The sequence below is a fragment of the Oncorhynchus kisutch genome, linkage group LG22, assembly GCF_002021735.2.
Source record: "Oncorhynchus kisutch isolate 150728-3 linkage group LG22, Okis_V2, whole genome shotgun sequence".
Classification (NCBI taxonomy): domain Eukaryota; kingdom Metazoa; phylum Chordata; class Actinopteri; order Salmoniformes; family Salmonidae; genus Oncorhynchus; species Oncorhynchus kisutch.
Window position 1 is genome coordinate 17,429,540 of NC_034195.2, and position 17,045 is coordinate 17,446,584.

At 43.4% G+C, this 17,045-nt stretch overlaps 1 protein-coding gene across 2 annotated transcripts in view; it reads right to left on the reverse strand.

The window, feature by feature from the left end:
• Positions 1–686: 686 nt before the first annotated feature.
• Positions 687–17,045, reverse strand: part of LOC109866814 (protein Wnt-7b) — a 34,257-nt gene continuing 17,898 nt past the window's right edge. For both annotated transcript variants that reach the window (XM_020455661.2, XM_020455659.2), the window contains exons 3-4: positions 9,779–10,050; positions 687–4,235 (exon numbers count right to left, since the gene is read on the reverse strand). In XM_020455661.2, coding sequence (XP_020311250.1) covers positions 3,756–4,235; positions 9,779–10,050 — 752 coding nt within the window. In that variant the 3' untranslated portion in view covers positions 687–3,755. The remainder of the gene's footprint in view (positions 4,236–9,778; positions 10,051–17,045) is intronic.

Sequence of the window (17,045 nt, forward strand, 5' to 3'; positions counted from 1 at the left end):
ACACAAGAATTTCAGTTTATGAAAAGACAACACAAATATGATTCACACCAATTTCTCTCCTCTACAGAACTGCTACCCTTGACCCAATGTTGTACTTCCTTAACAGTATCCCCACACTCTCTCTCACTGTTTCCGACTGCACATGCACATCCTTGTTCCATCCATCTAGAAAAACACACTCACAAAAGAATGACACTCGTTTGTGTCCAAAAAGCAAGAGGGAAAATGAGGCACTTCTTATTCAGCACAGGTCATTTGCATGAAGCTCCAATTTCACATTTGTGGTCCTGTGTGGCTCACTTGGTAGAGAGTGGCGCTTGCACCGCCAGGGTTGTGGGTTCGATTTCCAGGGCACCCATATGTCTGCACGCATGACTGTAAAGTAGCTTTCGATAAAAGTGTCTTCTTAAATGGCCTATAGTATTTAGTGACTAGGGGCCAATGCTGCCAACACAGAGAGTATGGCGAGGGTTCAGAGAGTTGAGGTAATCACTGTACAGGTACTCCATCAACATGTAAAGGCATCCATAACACTTGAAATGTACTTATTGATATCAATAATCAGTGTTGGGTAATAGTGAGTTACATGTAGTTCAACTAGTAATAACCTACATTTTGCAGTAGCTTTGTGGTAGTTCATCTAAATCTAGATCGTGTTTTCAGCAGTTCATTACTTTTTTTTTGCCACGCTACCTACTGGAACTCCTACACACTACTTTCTTTTGCCGTTTGGATGTCGTGACCTACTTTTTCAAAGTAACTTTAGTTAAGTAAACTATATGTTTCTTTAAGGGTAGCTTAACTTCTTCCAGTGTGAAGTAATTGGTAGATTGGTAAACTACATTTCTAGAGTAGCTACCCTAACACTATCAATTATAGGCATTTCGCTACACCCGCCATAACATCTGCTAAATATGTGTATGTGACCAATAACATTTTATTTGATTTTGATGTAATAGTATCTCATATCAAATTGTGATATATTGACTACAGCAGGCATACAGTCAAGAACATGTGCAACAAATGGTGACTGGGTTAGACCGATTATTCAATGATAGAGTGAGAAGATGTGGCTTTACAGGCTGCTCTGACAATCCAAGACAGACAACCCCAATTACCCAGAAAAGGCAACACAATAACTCTCTATGAAGCTTTAGAAACCCCAAAGACTCTCTCTTCCACTTGCTCTCCCACTCGCTGCACACATGTGACTGACTGACTCAGCGATGGGCCGCGCGAGATAATTGACTTTTGTTTTGTGCGCACCATAATCAAGACAGACGAACCACAGATTATTATGAACATGTGCTGTGTACAAAATAATGTCAAAGTTAGCAAGCTGGTTGATTTATTTATGATATTTAATGATTTACGCTTCCTTCACAACGCCAATAGCCATATTCACGGTGGTTGGAACTTCTGAATAAGGGACATTTTTTATATAGACAATGGCGGCTTAAAATCTCTACATACAATGGCCAGACATATTAAAATGTGTTCCATTGCAGGGAGTCAGAGCCCAAATAATAAGCCCTTTGGATATTCGATGCAACAGTTGTCATGGGCAACTGAGATGAGCACTGACACGCAATATTATGTGAATCAACTTGCCCTTGGCCCAAACAATATATGGTCTTCTGCCATAAAAGTTTGAGATAACTCTCTGGATATTGTAGAGAACTTAAATATGGCAAAGTAAACAATTGACTCCAGCTATGTTAATCAGTAACTCCAGGATTAGTCGTTCTAATATGTGGGTGCAGCGATGAGAAACTATCTGAGAGATAAATCGGATCATTTTCACACATTTATCCCCTTGTTTGTGAGTTTATACTGTATCCTGAAATAGTAACAGGCTGCAGTGGTTTTAATCAATATTAGAACACATACTCATTTGATAAACTTTCACGTCTAGGCGACATTAAATAGTTTGCTTTAGTCAGCAGACTATCCGGTTAATTAAACTACTATTGTATTTGAGTAGCACCAACATTGATACCATCATTGAAAACGACGAAAGTACTACATTTACATCGTCACTACAATAAAACAGCACCTTTCACCTAAATTGTAACGTTTATTATTCACTGTGCACACAATGACAGATCTGTCTATCTCATGAAAAACCAAGAAAATGAAACAGGAAAGAAACTGGCCTGTCTGAGAAGTAAACCTTGCGTCGTCATGGTCTCAAATCAGCAGAAAAACAAATGGTCTCATATCAACATATGAAGCTTAAACACACATAAAATAGAGGAGAGATGTATGATCGATTATGATAAAGTGCCAAAATGATGTGTTCTGATGTTTTACGTCACTGAAACCTGATGTAACCGGACACTTTTGTATAGCATAACCGCAACCAATTAACACAGATGAGAATGAGATCACAGCTCTGTATGCAGTGAATGAATGAAAGCCATTGGCTGATGCCTTGCATTTCCCCTCGAGACCAGCAGACTTCACTCACTTTGATTCTCAGACCTGTTTTTCTTTGCAATACATTTCAAAAACTCAAGTCAAATTGGAGTTCATATGATTTCCATTTGAGGCATATCTCGACAACACATGCGGCAACATGTCAATATCACGTTAAATGAATTGAGCAAGGATCTTTGCGGTTAAGAAAGGAGTGCTCTTTCTACTGTCTTTGTTTGAAAATGCAACATAACCCAGGCAGGATGTAGGCCTACCATCTGGTTCATAAATGACTGCAAACAAAAGCTATGCTACAGCAGAATAGAACCAACGTGATTGATTCTACTTGTAAAATACACTTTAATGTTGATTTTTGTTGTTGTTGTAGTCAACACACCAATAGCAATGGAACCATTTTAGAAAAAAGGGGGATTGATAGTGGGATGGGTACCATTTTCTAAAAGACACGCATAATCTTCAGTCAGAGTTTTCTAAAAAAAGTATTTTTTACACTTAGTACAAAAAAGACATTTCTACCCGTTAGTGCTTTGTTTTAAGATACTATAACATAAATAAACCATTTATTTTCAGTGTTCAAACAGACAGTTCCAGTGTGACTGGAAAACGGACATACTCTGTTCCAGTTGGCAGCAGAGGGCTTACTATAGAGACTCAGCTTTCGGTGCGCCCCAAGGCACCACGCTAACACAGCGTTCTTCATGTCTACACAACTCCAAAAAGAAAACACCTCCTGTTTGGGGGCTAAAATATTCACCTCTGCTCTCTCCCTCTGTGGAAAAACAAAAGAAAACTCCAAAGAGGTCTTGCTAGAAGACTTTTAGATGACTCTTTCCCAGAGTCTCATCCCTCAACAGTTACTGTCAATTTCTACCACATCTCCAGTCTCTTTCTGGTCCATTTAAGAAGCCATTCCGGGAAATAAAGAACTACAAATCCCAGAGTGCAATGCACAGTTCCCGTCCAGGCACTATTTGTTTCCTGTAGTCCCAACTTTTAGAGTCACTTTGAATACATCACTACATGAGCACACATTATTTTGTCTCAGTCGGTCAAAGATTTGGGGTAGTATTATTACCTATTGATATTTAGCCTTTACTTTCTTAAAAAGCTAATTTTGATTCTGCTGTGCAAAACGATGCCATGAAGAGCTGACATGAAAAATTCCATTCCTTTTTTATTGTAAAGTCTTTCATTGTTCCTGTTCCAAGACATGTCCATTTATCTTTCCTCTGGGGGTCTTCCTCCTCATCCAACTAGTCCTGCTACGCCCCTCCCCGTCATAGTACCGTACTGTAGGTCCGTTATGACAAACCCCTTTATTTGCAGGTAAACACCTCCGTCCTCTCGCTGCACGTGTTGCACTTGACAAAGCAGCACCACTGGAACTTACAGTTGCACTGCCACACTTTGGTGTACTGGTGCGTGTTGTAGCCCCGGCCGCAGCACATGAGGTCGCAGCCGTCCGTGTGGGGCGAGGTGCGGTTACACAGCCTCCCCTGGGTACCCACGCTCCCCGTGGCCGCGTCCTCCTCGCAGTAGTTGGGCGACCTCTCAATGTAGACGAGGTCGGTCTCCATGGGCTTGCGGAAGCCCTGGGTCTTCTTCACCTTGAGGAAGGTGGGCTGGCGTAGTCGGCTGGCCCGGACCACTTCCACATGAACCGCCTCGTTGTACTTGTCCTTCAGGATATAACCGATCTCTCTGAACTTGGGCAGGGTCGTCCAGCAGGTCTTGGTAGTACAGGAGCCTGACACGCCGTGACACTTACACTCCAACTTCATCCGCTCTTCCAGGACCTGCATGGACACACAGGAAGAGAGCGATGTAAGAGGTTACATGGCGTTACAAGACATTACATTGCATTCCTGTGGCAGGCCCAGCGTTAAAATACTGGAATGGCCTGACTAGGGTGGAAACAGAAACCAAGGCCAGGGTGAAGAGGTTCCTAGCTCTTCTGCTAAATGAATGATGGAAAAACAGTCAACAGAAGGTCAGTGAGAAAAGATGGCCCTTGGTATAATATCATTTTAAGATCAGAGTCTGGAATAAAAGACCAAGCTGTTCTCAAATGTTGTTGAACCACCGCACCTTTATCCGCACCAAAACTCCTAATTAATTACCTCTTGACCCAACAAATGGATACTATTTTAGTGTGTTTGGCAATAACTACAGTGCCTTTCAAAAGTATTCACCCCCTTGGGATTTTTCCTATTTTGTTGCATTACAACCTGTCATTTAAATGTATTTCTATCTGGATTTCATGTAATGGACAAAGTAGTCAAAATTGGTAGGAAAAAAAAAGAAACTTGTTTTAAAAAAATCCCCCAAAATAAAAAACTGAAAAATGGTGCGTGCATATGTATTCACCCCCTTTGCTATGAAGCCCCTAAATAAGATCTGGTGCAACCAATTACCTTCTGAAGTCACATAATTAGTTAAATAAAGTCCACCTGTGTGCAATCTAAGTGTCATGTGATCTGTCACATGATCTCATTATATTATATATATATATATATGTATATATATATATACCAATTCTGAAAGGCCCCAGAGTCTGCAACACCAATAAGCAAAGGGCACCACCAAGCAAGCGGCACCATGAAGACCAAGGAGCTCTCCAAAGAGCTCAGGGACAAAGTTGTGGAGAAGAACAGATCAGGGTTGGGTTATAAAAAAAGATCAGGAACTTTGAACATCCCACGGAGCACCATTAAATCCATTATTAATCATTTGAAAGAATATGTCACCACAACAAACCTGCCAAGAGAGGGCCGCCCACCAAAACTCATGGACCAGGAAAGGAAGGCATTAATCAGAGAGGCAACAAAGAGACCAAAGATAACCCTGAAAGAGCTGCAAAGCTCCACAGTGGAGATTTTAATATCTGTCCTTAGGACCACTTTAAGCAGTACACTCCACAGAGCTGGGCTTTATAGAAGAGTGTCCAGAAGAAAGACATTGCTTAAAGAAAACAATTAAGCAAACACGTTCAGTGTTCGCCAAAAGGCATGTGGGAGACTCCCCAAACATATGGAAGGTGGTACTCTGGTCAGATGAGACAAAAATTGAGCTTTTTGGCAATCAAGGAAAACGCTATGTCTGGCGCAAACCCAACACCTCTCATCACCTCGATAACACTATCCCCACAGTGAAGCATGGTGGTGGCAGCATAATGTTGTGGGGATGTTTTTCATCGGCAGGGACTGGGAAACTGGTCAGAATTGAAGAAATTATGGATGGCGCTAAATACAGGGAAATCCTTGAGGGAAAACTTTTTCAGTCTTCCAAAGATTTGAAACTGGGACGGAGGTTCACCTTCCAGCAGGACAATGACCCTAAGCATACTTCTAAAGCAACACTAGAGTGGTTCAAGGGGAAACATTTAAATGTCTTGGAATGGTCTAGTCAAAGTTCAGACCTCATTCCAATTGAGACTCTGTGGTATAACTTAAAGATTGCTGAACAACAGCGGAACCCATCCAACTTGAAGGAGCTGCAGCTTTGCCTTTTAATGGGCAGAAATCCCAGTGGCTAGATGTGCCAAGAGACATACCCCCCAAAAAACTTGCAGCTGTAATTGCTGAGAAAGGTGGCTCTACAAAGTATTGATTTTGGGGGGGCGAATAGTTGAAGTTTTCTTATTTCTGGTTTGTTTCACAAGAAAAAATATTTTGCATCTTCAAAGTGGTAGGCATATTATGTAAATCCTAATGTAAATCCTAAATCCTAATCCCGCAAAAATCTATTTTAATTCCAGGTTGTAAGGCAACAAAATAGGAAAATGCCAAGGGGGGTGAATACTTTCGCAAGCCACTGTACTGACCTCCCAAACACAGTCGTCTAATGCAAGGTGAAATGTGACAGGATTCTGTCCAACAATCCTCCATTGGGCTTGGTAAAAGTATGAGAAAATGTAATGATACTTATGAATCAAAATGCTTTACAGCCTTCCTTGACATTTTTAAAAGGACATACTCCAGATAGTAATCATACTTGAATACTTGAAACCATCAAGTTTAAACATCTCTCCTTATAAGAGTTTACTTAATATTCTTTAAATAAAAGTCTGGGAACATACCACACTGTTGCATGGCCGAAAAAGACAACGGTTGTCTATGTTGTATTTGCAGCACTGTTTGGATGGCATGTTTCTATGGATGCTGGTATTTCTCTGATATTAACGTCAGCTTCACAGTTCACACCAGTGCTTTCCTAGTTTGTTTTCTCTTCAGTGTTACATATACATCTTTTAGAGAAAGACCAAGAGACAATCTGAGTGAAGAGGACATATTTATTGGAGTTCAATATTGGGTCTATTAATGAATTACCAAGAGTTGGCAGCAGATGGTTGGTAAATGCACTCCTTGTTTGGAGGGGGTCCCTGTAAGTGGAAACGGATGTCCACAGATCTGTGGAATTCCAAACACATTTGTTAGGAAGTATTTTACTTAATATTGTTTTGTAGAATGGGGAGTTTTGTTCTATCTGAATTCACATTTGTTGTTGTGCCACATCCACTTACGTCTAAGGGTCAAACATTTGCATCCTGGCTAAGCGTAGAACAGGGGTGTCAAAACAATTTGGCCCCGGTCTTCAACAAGGTCTTCAACGAGGTCTGGAGGGCCACACTAAAAATATGTTATATTCCCTCGCCATCAAAATCTGAAGAAATTGTTCTATATCTATAGTTTTTTTAAATGTTCTATTGTCCCTGACTGTCTTGCTTTCATTTAGGTGATTATTAGTGAACTGGACACAGTCCAGAAACTGTATGAATGTCGGTCCATTATCATTACTACACAATTTTGAGTTGGTTTTAGTTATTTTAAAATATATTGAGTTTGTTTTCCACCACCAATTTTTTTTTCAAAACAATATGTATTTTTTCAATATATTTTATTACCTTAAACCACCCCCTGGTCATTCGGCTATTTTATTTGTTGCAGATACGTTGGGCAGACATCCTCGACAGATGACCATTAACTGTTTGCATCTGGATCACGGTGTACACTGGGAGCATGGTTTGGTTTATTAAGTAAAGAAGCATGGTGTTTAAATGAACAAGCTCGATGCATGAAGTACTGGATGTCGCAATTAAACAGATCCTCCAAACCAACACTTCAAAGTCTCTTATCTTGAATCAAAACACTCTTACATGTTCAAATAGCAGACATATCTCTTAGAAACGGAATCCTTTTCGAAATGCACTAGCACTGGTTAATTTCCCCTACCCCACGCCCTCACCAAGCTCATCTTCAGCTCCAACATGTGGCACACAGTATAGTAGAGAACTCCTACTAAAATGCCTAATCCTAGGGCATCTGGGAAATATTGTGTGGTGTCCACAGCAGTTTAGTGTCAGGAATGAGACAATCCTTGTTCTACAACAGGCTTCCAGTAACCTACTGTAGTACTGCGTTCCACCACTACAGTACAAACTGTATTTTGTAGAGAATAGAGAGGGTAAAGTCATGAAGAAATAAGAGACAGTGGCTCTTGTATGAGACATGGAATACATAAACACTTCTGTAGTAGTCTTAACATGACTCTTTCAACCTAATTGGGCGCTTCTACTTGTAAGAACCAAGCATGTATTTGTTGTATAAGATGTTCCGTTTTGTTGGCAGGGCATTTTTCCAGAGCAGTTTTTTTTCCAGGCACGATGCCTTGCCAGCAGTAGTCATCGTTTCTTTCAGACACTCACAGACACTTCTATCAGACACGTTGTACGCTGAGTTATCGATTAATACATGCCGTTAGACTCTTACTCTTGATACGGTGTGTGATTTGAAATCCCTCATTAGCAGATATTTGATTGAAAGAGAGGGGAGAAGGTAAAAGATTTGAGGGTCAACCAAGAATCTCATCACACATGGTGATTCAGAATGAGGATTTCCAAAAACATACTGGCGGCACAAACCACAATGATTGTCTATGTGAAACAGACTGACTGAATGGTTGGAAACATTTACTTTACAGTGTGTCCGTCAAACCTCTTGTCTGCTACCAATTAGTCAGATATGACCAGATTTCCTCGAAAAGAATCTGGTCAAACTTCCAGAGAGACTAAATAATTCCATGGGTTTGTCTGTATTTATTTGGGATTTACAGAACTGGAGCCGACAGTGTTTGTGTCGGAATGTTCTAGATGCAAAGCGATCTTTGTAGTGGTAGAGTAGTAGACTCTCAAACTTGTTAGACACCAGAGTATTTCGTTAAATGGTCTAGGGCCAGCTTCAATCAAACCCCAAACACTTAAAGAAAAGGACATTATTCCTGTGCTGTGAAAATGCAGCCATTCAAACTGGAAATATGTTTAGTTGAGTTTCCCTCTTGTCTCATTAATCAACAGACTGCACTAGAAAAAGTCATTTTCCCCCCACAACTCCAGTTTCCACAGCGTGTGTTTGATTGAATCCCATCATCCATACCAAACCTCTGCCAGACCTAACTCAGACTCAGACAGGTCACCTGACCGCGATCCCCTCATATCAGTCTGCCTGCGTTAACTCCACCATTGTCGCTGTGCTTTCAGAAACAGAATGGGTGCAGTGAAATAGCAGTGTTGTGTTTTTGGTACGGCTGAGAGAACTGCAATAATATCCTGTTCCTGACTTTACACTTCATAATTCCATGAAAGGGCTGGATGGAGGGCCATGGCAGAACTCCATCTGGCAGCTGGCGGCCGGCCGCACTCCGCTTCCCTATAGCAAGCAGCGAGCACACGATAAAACCCTGAACTTATTAATTAGATCCATTTGTCACCAGAATGCCAGAGAAGCACAGGCAGGCAGTCAGGCTCTCTTGCTCTTTCTTTCTTTCTTTCGCTCTCTCTCTCTCTCATCTTTATGTCATTTTTGCGCTCTCTCACTCCTTCTTTCTACATCTCTCTCTCACTTCATTTTTCTCTGTTGTTCACTATGCCCCTCCCTCCCTCCCTCCCTCCCTCCCTCCCTCCCTCCCTCCCTCCCTCCCTCCCTCCCTCCCTCCCTCCCTCCCTCCCTCCCTCCCTCCCTCCCTCCCTCTGTTATGGTTCATGTTGTTCTGTGTTCTGAGATGACTAATAGCAAACAAACATGGCCCAAGTGTGCCAGATCACTCCTAGAGAAAAATACACCCCATTATGGTAGGGAAAAAAACAGTAATTGAGCTAAAGCAAAACAAGCTGCCGAAAGGCTAACTGGGACTTGTCAATCAGCACGTCACCCAATCAGGGGTTCCCGCCACCAGTCTGTAGGTTTCCACTCTTTCTCAGGCCTAGGGTGTTTACACATGGATGCATGCGCACAGACACCAAACTAAAAAGACAAAGATGCATTTCTTCTATGTGGGTGTTTACCTTTCTCCCTGCCTCATTGTTGTGGAGGTTCATCAGCCGGCGCGTGGTCTTCTTGATCTCGCGGGCGTCTACGAACCTCCTGGAGAACTCCACGCCGTACTTGATGTCCGCCGAGCAGCCTCCCCACTTCCAGCCCTCCTCCTGATTATAGTAACCCTGCTTCTCCCGGTCGCAGCCACACTGGCTCAGGTTGCCCTGGCTACACGCTGCCGTGATGGCGTGGGCTACGCCGGCGGCCGTGATAGCGTACGTGAATGCAGCCTCCCGGCTACCTGAGAAGAGGAGACGGGAGAGAGAGTAAGGTCGTTAAATAGTTGTAGAACTGCAACGATGACAACTGAACACTATAGAAGCTGGTGTGAACTGTGACCTCTTTGCTCCCGTTTGTATTCTATTCCCACTTGATCTAGACACGGAAATCCGGCATAACCTTCCAGGCAAGACCTCCCCTGCGTCCCTCCCTCCTTCCCCTCCTGCACCTTAGTAACGTGGTCACAGTGCAGACCACAAAGTCCTTAAGCACAGCCTCCAAGTATGCGGTGCTGTGATTCCAGGCCGAGTGGAGAGAGGAGAGTACTGTAGCTAGGTGCTGTCCAAAGTGCTGAAATCCTCTCCTCGAGCACCTTGTACTGCTGCCCACATTACTACAGCTGTGGTCTGCAGGTCTGCCTGGCTGCTTAGTGCACTTACTTTCCTTTTCTTGGCTATCTTTCTCTCTCTCTGTCTGTAGTAGCCTGGCAGCAAAGGTTTCCCTCTCTGGTGTTCTCTCTGTTCGACAGTACAGTTTGCAGTGGTTAGGATTTCAGTATTGCTGGTAAAGGCTAAGGCCATGTACGCATAAGGTCAGACGACAATCAACAGGCAAAAGTGACACATGTAGTCTTTCCTCCAATGAGAGTTAGTGTTCAGGGCCGTCAACACAGATGTTTTGTTCTACCATCCCTTTTCAAGTATGTATCCCCTAGTGCTGTCCCATGGTCAGTAGGCAGTGCCTTTAAAAGACTGCTGTGCTCTAAAAGGGTCCGTGGGCGCTGTGCTGTCACTGCCAGTGACCCAGGTGTCCCCTGAGCCGTCCTTAATGTGAGCGAGAGTAGAGAGGATCTGCGCTTCAAAGAGAGAGGGCGGATGGAGAACAAACGCTACTGGTGACTAACCAGTGTGTTTTAGTGGGCCTCTAAGCATTTATGAGGGGGAGTGGGGGGATCTTTTCTTCTTTAAAAAAAAACATGGCTGTTCCTGTTTCTTTTACGTAACATATTTTGCCTGTAACGTCACAGGAAGCACACTGTAGAACTCATGGTTGTGTTTTCATCTTACTCTAACGTTTCTTCTGTTTCATGTGAATACTATTAATCAAGTATTTCAGATATCAAGGAGATTTTATGATCGGTCCGGTATACTTTCTGCTGTCTGGCCAATAGGGGCAACAGTGAGCACTATTACCATCAAGTAGGTTTGGGTTTAAAGGGATACTTTGGGATTTTGGCAATGAGGACCATTTATCTAGAGTCAGATGAACCTGTGGGGAAATAGATTCCACAAACTTGTTTGTCTATTTTGTTGTGCTGTTACTTTTGTATTGATGTTTTTGTTTGTGTCCGATGCTCTCAGGTTGTTGTTACATGTCCACCTGAAAATCACCACAATGTTCCCACCCCCAATTTGTGAATATGTGTGTTCAATCAGAGTGGTAGACACTGGTTTTGCATTTTGGGGGTATTAACCATATCGCAAACCTTAACCCTTAACTTAACCATTCGGGAATGAATGCCTAAACTTAATGTTTTAATCCCAAAAGTTGAACCCTTAACCTAACTATTTGGAATGATGTGGAGTAGGAGGAGCAATCTGGGATGTTTAAAACACTTCGAAATTTGACGTTTGGAGAAACATGTTTAAACATCAGAATGTGAATCAAAACGGGTAAAACCGTGAGATCTTGTTGCTGAGCTATCCCCACCTCACGCACACAGTCACACACACTGAAACACACACAGAATCGCACACACAACGTCCCATGTACACAGTCACACACACTGAAACACACACAGAATCGCACACACAACGTCACATGTACACAGACACACACAAAGACACACATACTCAGAATACACACACACACCGAACACACACACGGCGGGGCAGTGTAATGGTAAAAACAGCGTAGGAAGGGTGGTTCCCTGTGCCATAGATGCAGGCCTGTTTCTGGGGCCATTCTGCCTGCACTAAAACTGCTCATGGGGAAAATGATGATGATTGGGTGGGCTGGTATTGGTTGACACCCCCTTTTGGCTCTGGAACCAGGGTTTGAGTTTTAGTGAGGTCCCAGGATTTTTTTTAAATGTTGAAGTTCATTTACTGCATATCTATACAATGAAACAACTTTAAAATGCTATTTGGAAAACAGGAAAAACAAGCAAAATTTACCCCCGCCATTATCACCTTGGTTCATTCACCTCAGTCGATCTACAAACACATAACCTATTACCTATACAATTGTAATGCTATACCCCTGAAAGAGGGGAAATATGAGAAATGATTCACACTGACACGTAGCATCAGCAACTGTTCAGTCGGTTATAAGGAAGAATTGCATAAAATCATAAAATCTTTGCATAGATATCTCTTTTCTCAAATTGCATAGTGTTCACGTGTGTCTATTCCTAGGCAACACTGATCAAGCTCCGCACAAACAGACGTCAACGTAGCACACAGATGATCGTTTTATCACTTTAACACGAATGATTACAATATTACTTACGATTCTGTATTAATATCAGTGATGTAGTGGTAAAAACAAAAGGTGGATAAACTATGAACTGCAGTGGGTGATCGAGATAAGATGAACAACCACCGATATAAACGAAAAGGTCATCACAACTTTTGAACTGTATTGTTTGCATGTTGATTGCATGACGAGATGTTCATATTGAAACATATATATACATTTTTTTTTTTAAGTTACTAACCTGTTTGATAAGATTGGTACAGATTTTCTCAGGGGACCCCACATGGGGACTGACCCCCAGTTTAGGAACCATTATTACAAACCTCTCTCTCTGCTTGCTTCCTCTCTCTCTCTGTTTCCTCTGCTTCCTCCTGCATGCATTGCAGTCTGCCTCAGCCTCACCAATGAGCGCCACATCACTGTCTGTCTCAGTAATTTACTCTCTGTAAAGCAAAGTTATTATGAGAAGGCTCTGGTTAATGTTAGCTGCTTAGTTCTTCCTTCTGGCTGGCTAAGTAATACTAGCCGGAGCCCTTAAATGTTACTACCATAGAAGTCTCTACGGCAGCTAGCCACCTGACTGACTGACATATAAATGACTATTTACCAGTTGTGGACTCATTCTCCGAGAGGCAGTTTTTGTTTGTTTGGTGGATGTCTGTACACAGAAGTCGTGGGTCGGTTTTAAAATGGCCTTTTGTCCAGCATCTCGCAAACACACTGTCAGCAGCGTCTCTAGTTGCCAACTTGAGCCCGGAGACATTTGAGGTAGTTGGGGTAGTTTGTTTCGTGTCTCACTCATTCGCAAAGAGGCAGGTGCAATCAGAAGTCAGTAGATCATGAGTATAAGTGTTCTGAGCTTTGATCGACGCTGGGAGCAATATTTAGATGTGTAAAAATGTATATTTTCTCTATTTTTTTATATTTTTTTTACTGAGGTCCAAACCTCGGTGTCCTCATTTATAGTTATGGCCCTGCAAGGAACTGCCAGCCAACGCTAAGAGGGCTTAGTCTAGTAACGAGAGAAAATGGTAGGAAAGCAGCACCCACTTTGTTCTGCTGCAGTAATCCTATGCACATTCGGGAGCTCCGTTTGTGGGAATCAGCATTATCCATCACACAATGATGTCAACATCATGCTTGCATGTCTTTATTCACATTTTAATTCACACAACTGGTATTCTTGAATCAGACTGTTTACAACTGTGCAGGGAATGTTTGCAGACCCAAGAGCCTACGAAGCTGCTTGATGCTTGGACTAGCTAGCAGAACAACAAGTGTTGGCACTGCTTCCATGGAGATGTTTGATGCTGCAACCTTCAGGTGCTCCATGTCTGTGTTGGAGTCTCAGAGTATCAGTGAGTGTAAGGTTTGATGGAGTAGTGTTGGTGATGAAGTTTCATCATTGATCCGTGAGGTGATTTATTTTGTATTGATAAGCCAGACGTTCAACGCTGTGTTGGTGTGCTGTGGGCGCGATGCTCAAATAGATGTACAGTATGAATGGGAGTTGTGTACACGGAGACCCCGCTTGATGAATAGGAATGTGGTTTATGAAAGAGAAAAAGGCTAAAGAGGCAGCAGGCCCCAGAGTCCTGACAGGATTCCAGGAAGAACCACCCTGGGATAGCCTTCTCTGCTGCCAGTGGAAAATTGGACTGACCAGAAAAACCTCAATGAACTTGGAACAGTCTGGGGAGAAGAATAGGGGAATATTAAACCAGATGTTTAATGGAGTTTAGTGGCAAGTGTCTGTGACAGTGTCCAAGATGGAAACTAAGGAAGGGAAGGAAGGCACAAGCTTTTCCCTGAGCAGGTACCAGTCAACATCCCGGGGCCATAAAGAGAAGGAAGGCACAAGCTTTTCCCTGAGTGCAGGTACCAGTCAACATCCCGGGGCCATAAAGAGAAGGAAGGCACAAGCTCTTCCCTGAGAGCAGGTACCAGTCAACATCCCAGGGCGATACAGGATGGCTCGCTACACCCTGTATGGAGGAATACACCTTGTATGGAGTGGGTGTGAGAGTGTGGCCTTCGCATAAGCGGACCACTGCCTGGCATCTGCTTGTTTGTCATGTCTTGCCGTATCAAATGAACCCAAACATTTCTGTATGTGGTAGCAGGACGCTTTTACATCAATCTGTGTTTAAACCGGAGGCGAGTGCACCACAAACATTTCACATGACACAGCAATGGAGTTATACAGCCGGAGAGAGTGCAGACAGTGCTAGGCTACACTAGCAAAGCTCTCCTGGTGACAAAGGAGATGATTGTGGACTACAGGAAAACGAGGACTGAGCACGCCTCCATTCTCATCGACGGGGCTGCAGTGGAGCAGGTTGAGAGCTTCAAGTTCCTTGACAGTCGTGAAGAGGGCACGACAAAATCTATTCCTCCTGGGGAGACTGAAAAGATTTGCCATGGGTCATCAGATCCTCAAAATGTTCCAAAGCTGCGCCATCAATGCCTGGTATGGCGACTGCTCGGCATCAACCCGCAAGGCACTACAGATGGTAGTGCGAACGGCCCAGTACATCACTGGGGTCAAGCTTCCTGCCATCCAGGACCTCTATACCAGGCGGTGTCAGAGGAAGGCCCTGAAAATTGTCAAAGACTCCAGCCACCCTGGTCATAGACTGTTCTCTCTGCTACCGCACGGCAAGCGGTATCGAAGCACCAAGTCTAGCTCCAGGAGGCTTCTAAACAGCTTCTACCCCCAAGCAATAAGACTCCTGAACACCTAAATTGCCGTGTCCCCCCCTCCCCCTTTTACACCACTGCTACTCTCTGTTGTTATCATCTATGCATAGTCACTTTAATAACTCATAACCTACATATTACCTCAACTAACCGGTGCCCCCACACATTGACTCTGTACAAGTACCCCCTGTATAATGTCCCGCTATTGTTATTTTACTGCTGCTCTTTAAATACTTGTTGCTTGTATTTCTTATTCTTATCAGTATTTTTTTAAACTGCATTGTTGGTTAAGGGCTCATAAGTAAGCATTTGGCCTTTGTTGATTTTGTTGACAAGGGAGGAGAATAGGACACAAAGGGACACAGAAAGGACACATTGGGGACAGTCGCCGTAGAAACCACGGTTGGTTCACAAGTACTGAGGTTACTGCCAGCCCCTGGCCCTCTGTTGAGCTTCTGGTCTGGACACTGTGCTGCCTGGAAACACTACAACTAACCATCGCTGTGCTATGGACTGGCAATGTGCTTACTCTTTAGAGCCTGTGTTTGTTTGGAGCTGTGTACGTGATGGGGTACAGGGGATCAGACCAAGGGGCCAGAGTTCTGGTCTATAGAAGCATGGTTTCGACTGCACCTTCAGTCTTGTATTGCAGTTTAAATGAGTCCCGGGTTCAGAAATAATTTCTATAGGTGGTCACCTAGAGAAGTCAGACCGAAAAATTCCTAATAAGACACTTTAGTCATTACCTATGTGCACAAAACATCCATTTACTGTAATTATTCAAATAATTGTCGCTGAGGATGATTCCCCCCCCCCCCCCCCCCCATCATTAACATTTTATATTCATCCAATGTCTGCCATGTTTTTGGATGACGTGACGACATCGTCGCTCCCCTCCCTGGTTGCGGTCCAATCGTGTTATTTTTACCCCCTCAGCCCTCGCGCTAGCCACTTTCCCTCAGGAGAATCCCGGTCGAAAACGGGATGCAGTTTGATTGACATCTTATGTGGCGGTCCAATTCACAAAAGTCTCTCAATCGGCCCTCAAATTAGCTTGAGGGCGAGAGTGAACAACTTTAATCACTTCTGGGGTTGATGAGACCAATAATTCAAAGCAAACTGTAGTCACATGTCAAACTCCAGTAGCTGCAAAGTGTCAAATTGAATCAACACGCTGCATTTTCGGCACGTGAGACAAAAATCTATAGATGACATTTATTTTAGCGGTGGCAAATGGGGATATGATGCTCAAAGTGACTTCATAAACATATTTTTGGAACTCTGAAATATACTGGAATAAAAGACCATAAAACTAGCTAGCCAGCTACCTGACAGGAGTGCTAGCTAGCTATGTTAGCTTGCTAGGTACATCAATAGCTTCAGATTGGTTGTTTTTAGGCTCAACAAGATTCCCACCGATCATCACTCTCCCTCGCTTGGGCAAGGGACATTTAAGGTACACTCGGTCGTGACGATGGCAAACGTCATTCAAGGGCTGAGGGTTGAGGTCCGAGGGCTGTCTAATTCACGTTTGGGCCGCAGCCCCTGTATCCACATGTAAAGTTGGGCTGCGTAAACCGGATGCAACCTGGACATAGACGGTCCATGAATCGGCATATGTGAACGTGAGTAGATTACGTTGACAACAATGGTCGGACATCTCGGACGCAGTCTCCAGTTCTTTATACCTCAGTGGGTCAGATAGAGAGCTGTCCCAGTGAGTCACAGAGCACACGAATGACTTAATCACTGCTCTGGGGCGGGGCACAGGGATAAAGAGAGAGGAGGAGGAGCTGGGAGAGGGGAGTGGGCCCCGGACGGAATCAGGGTGGGAACCCA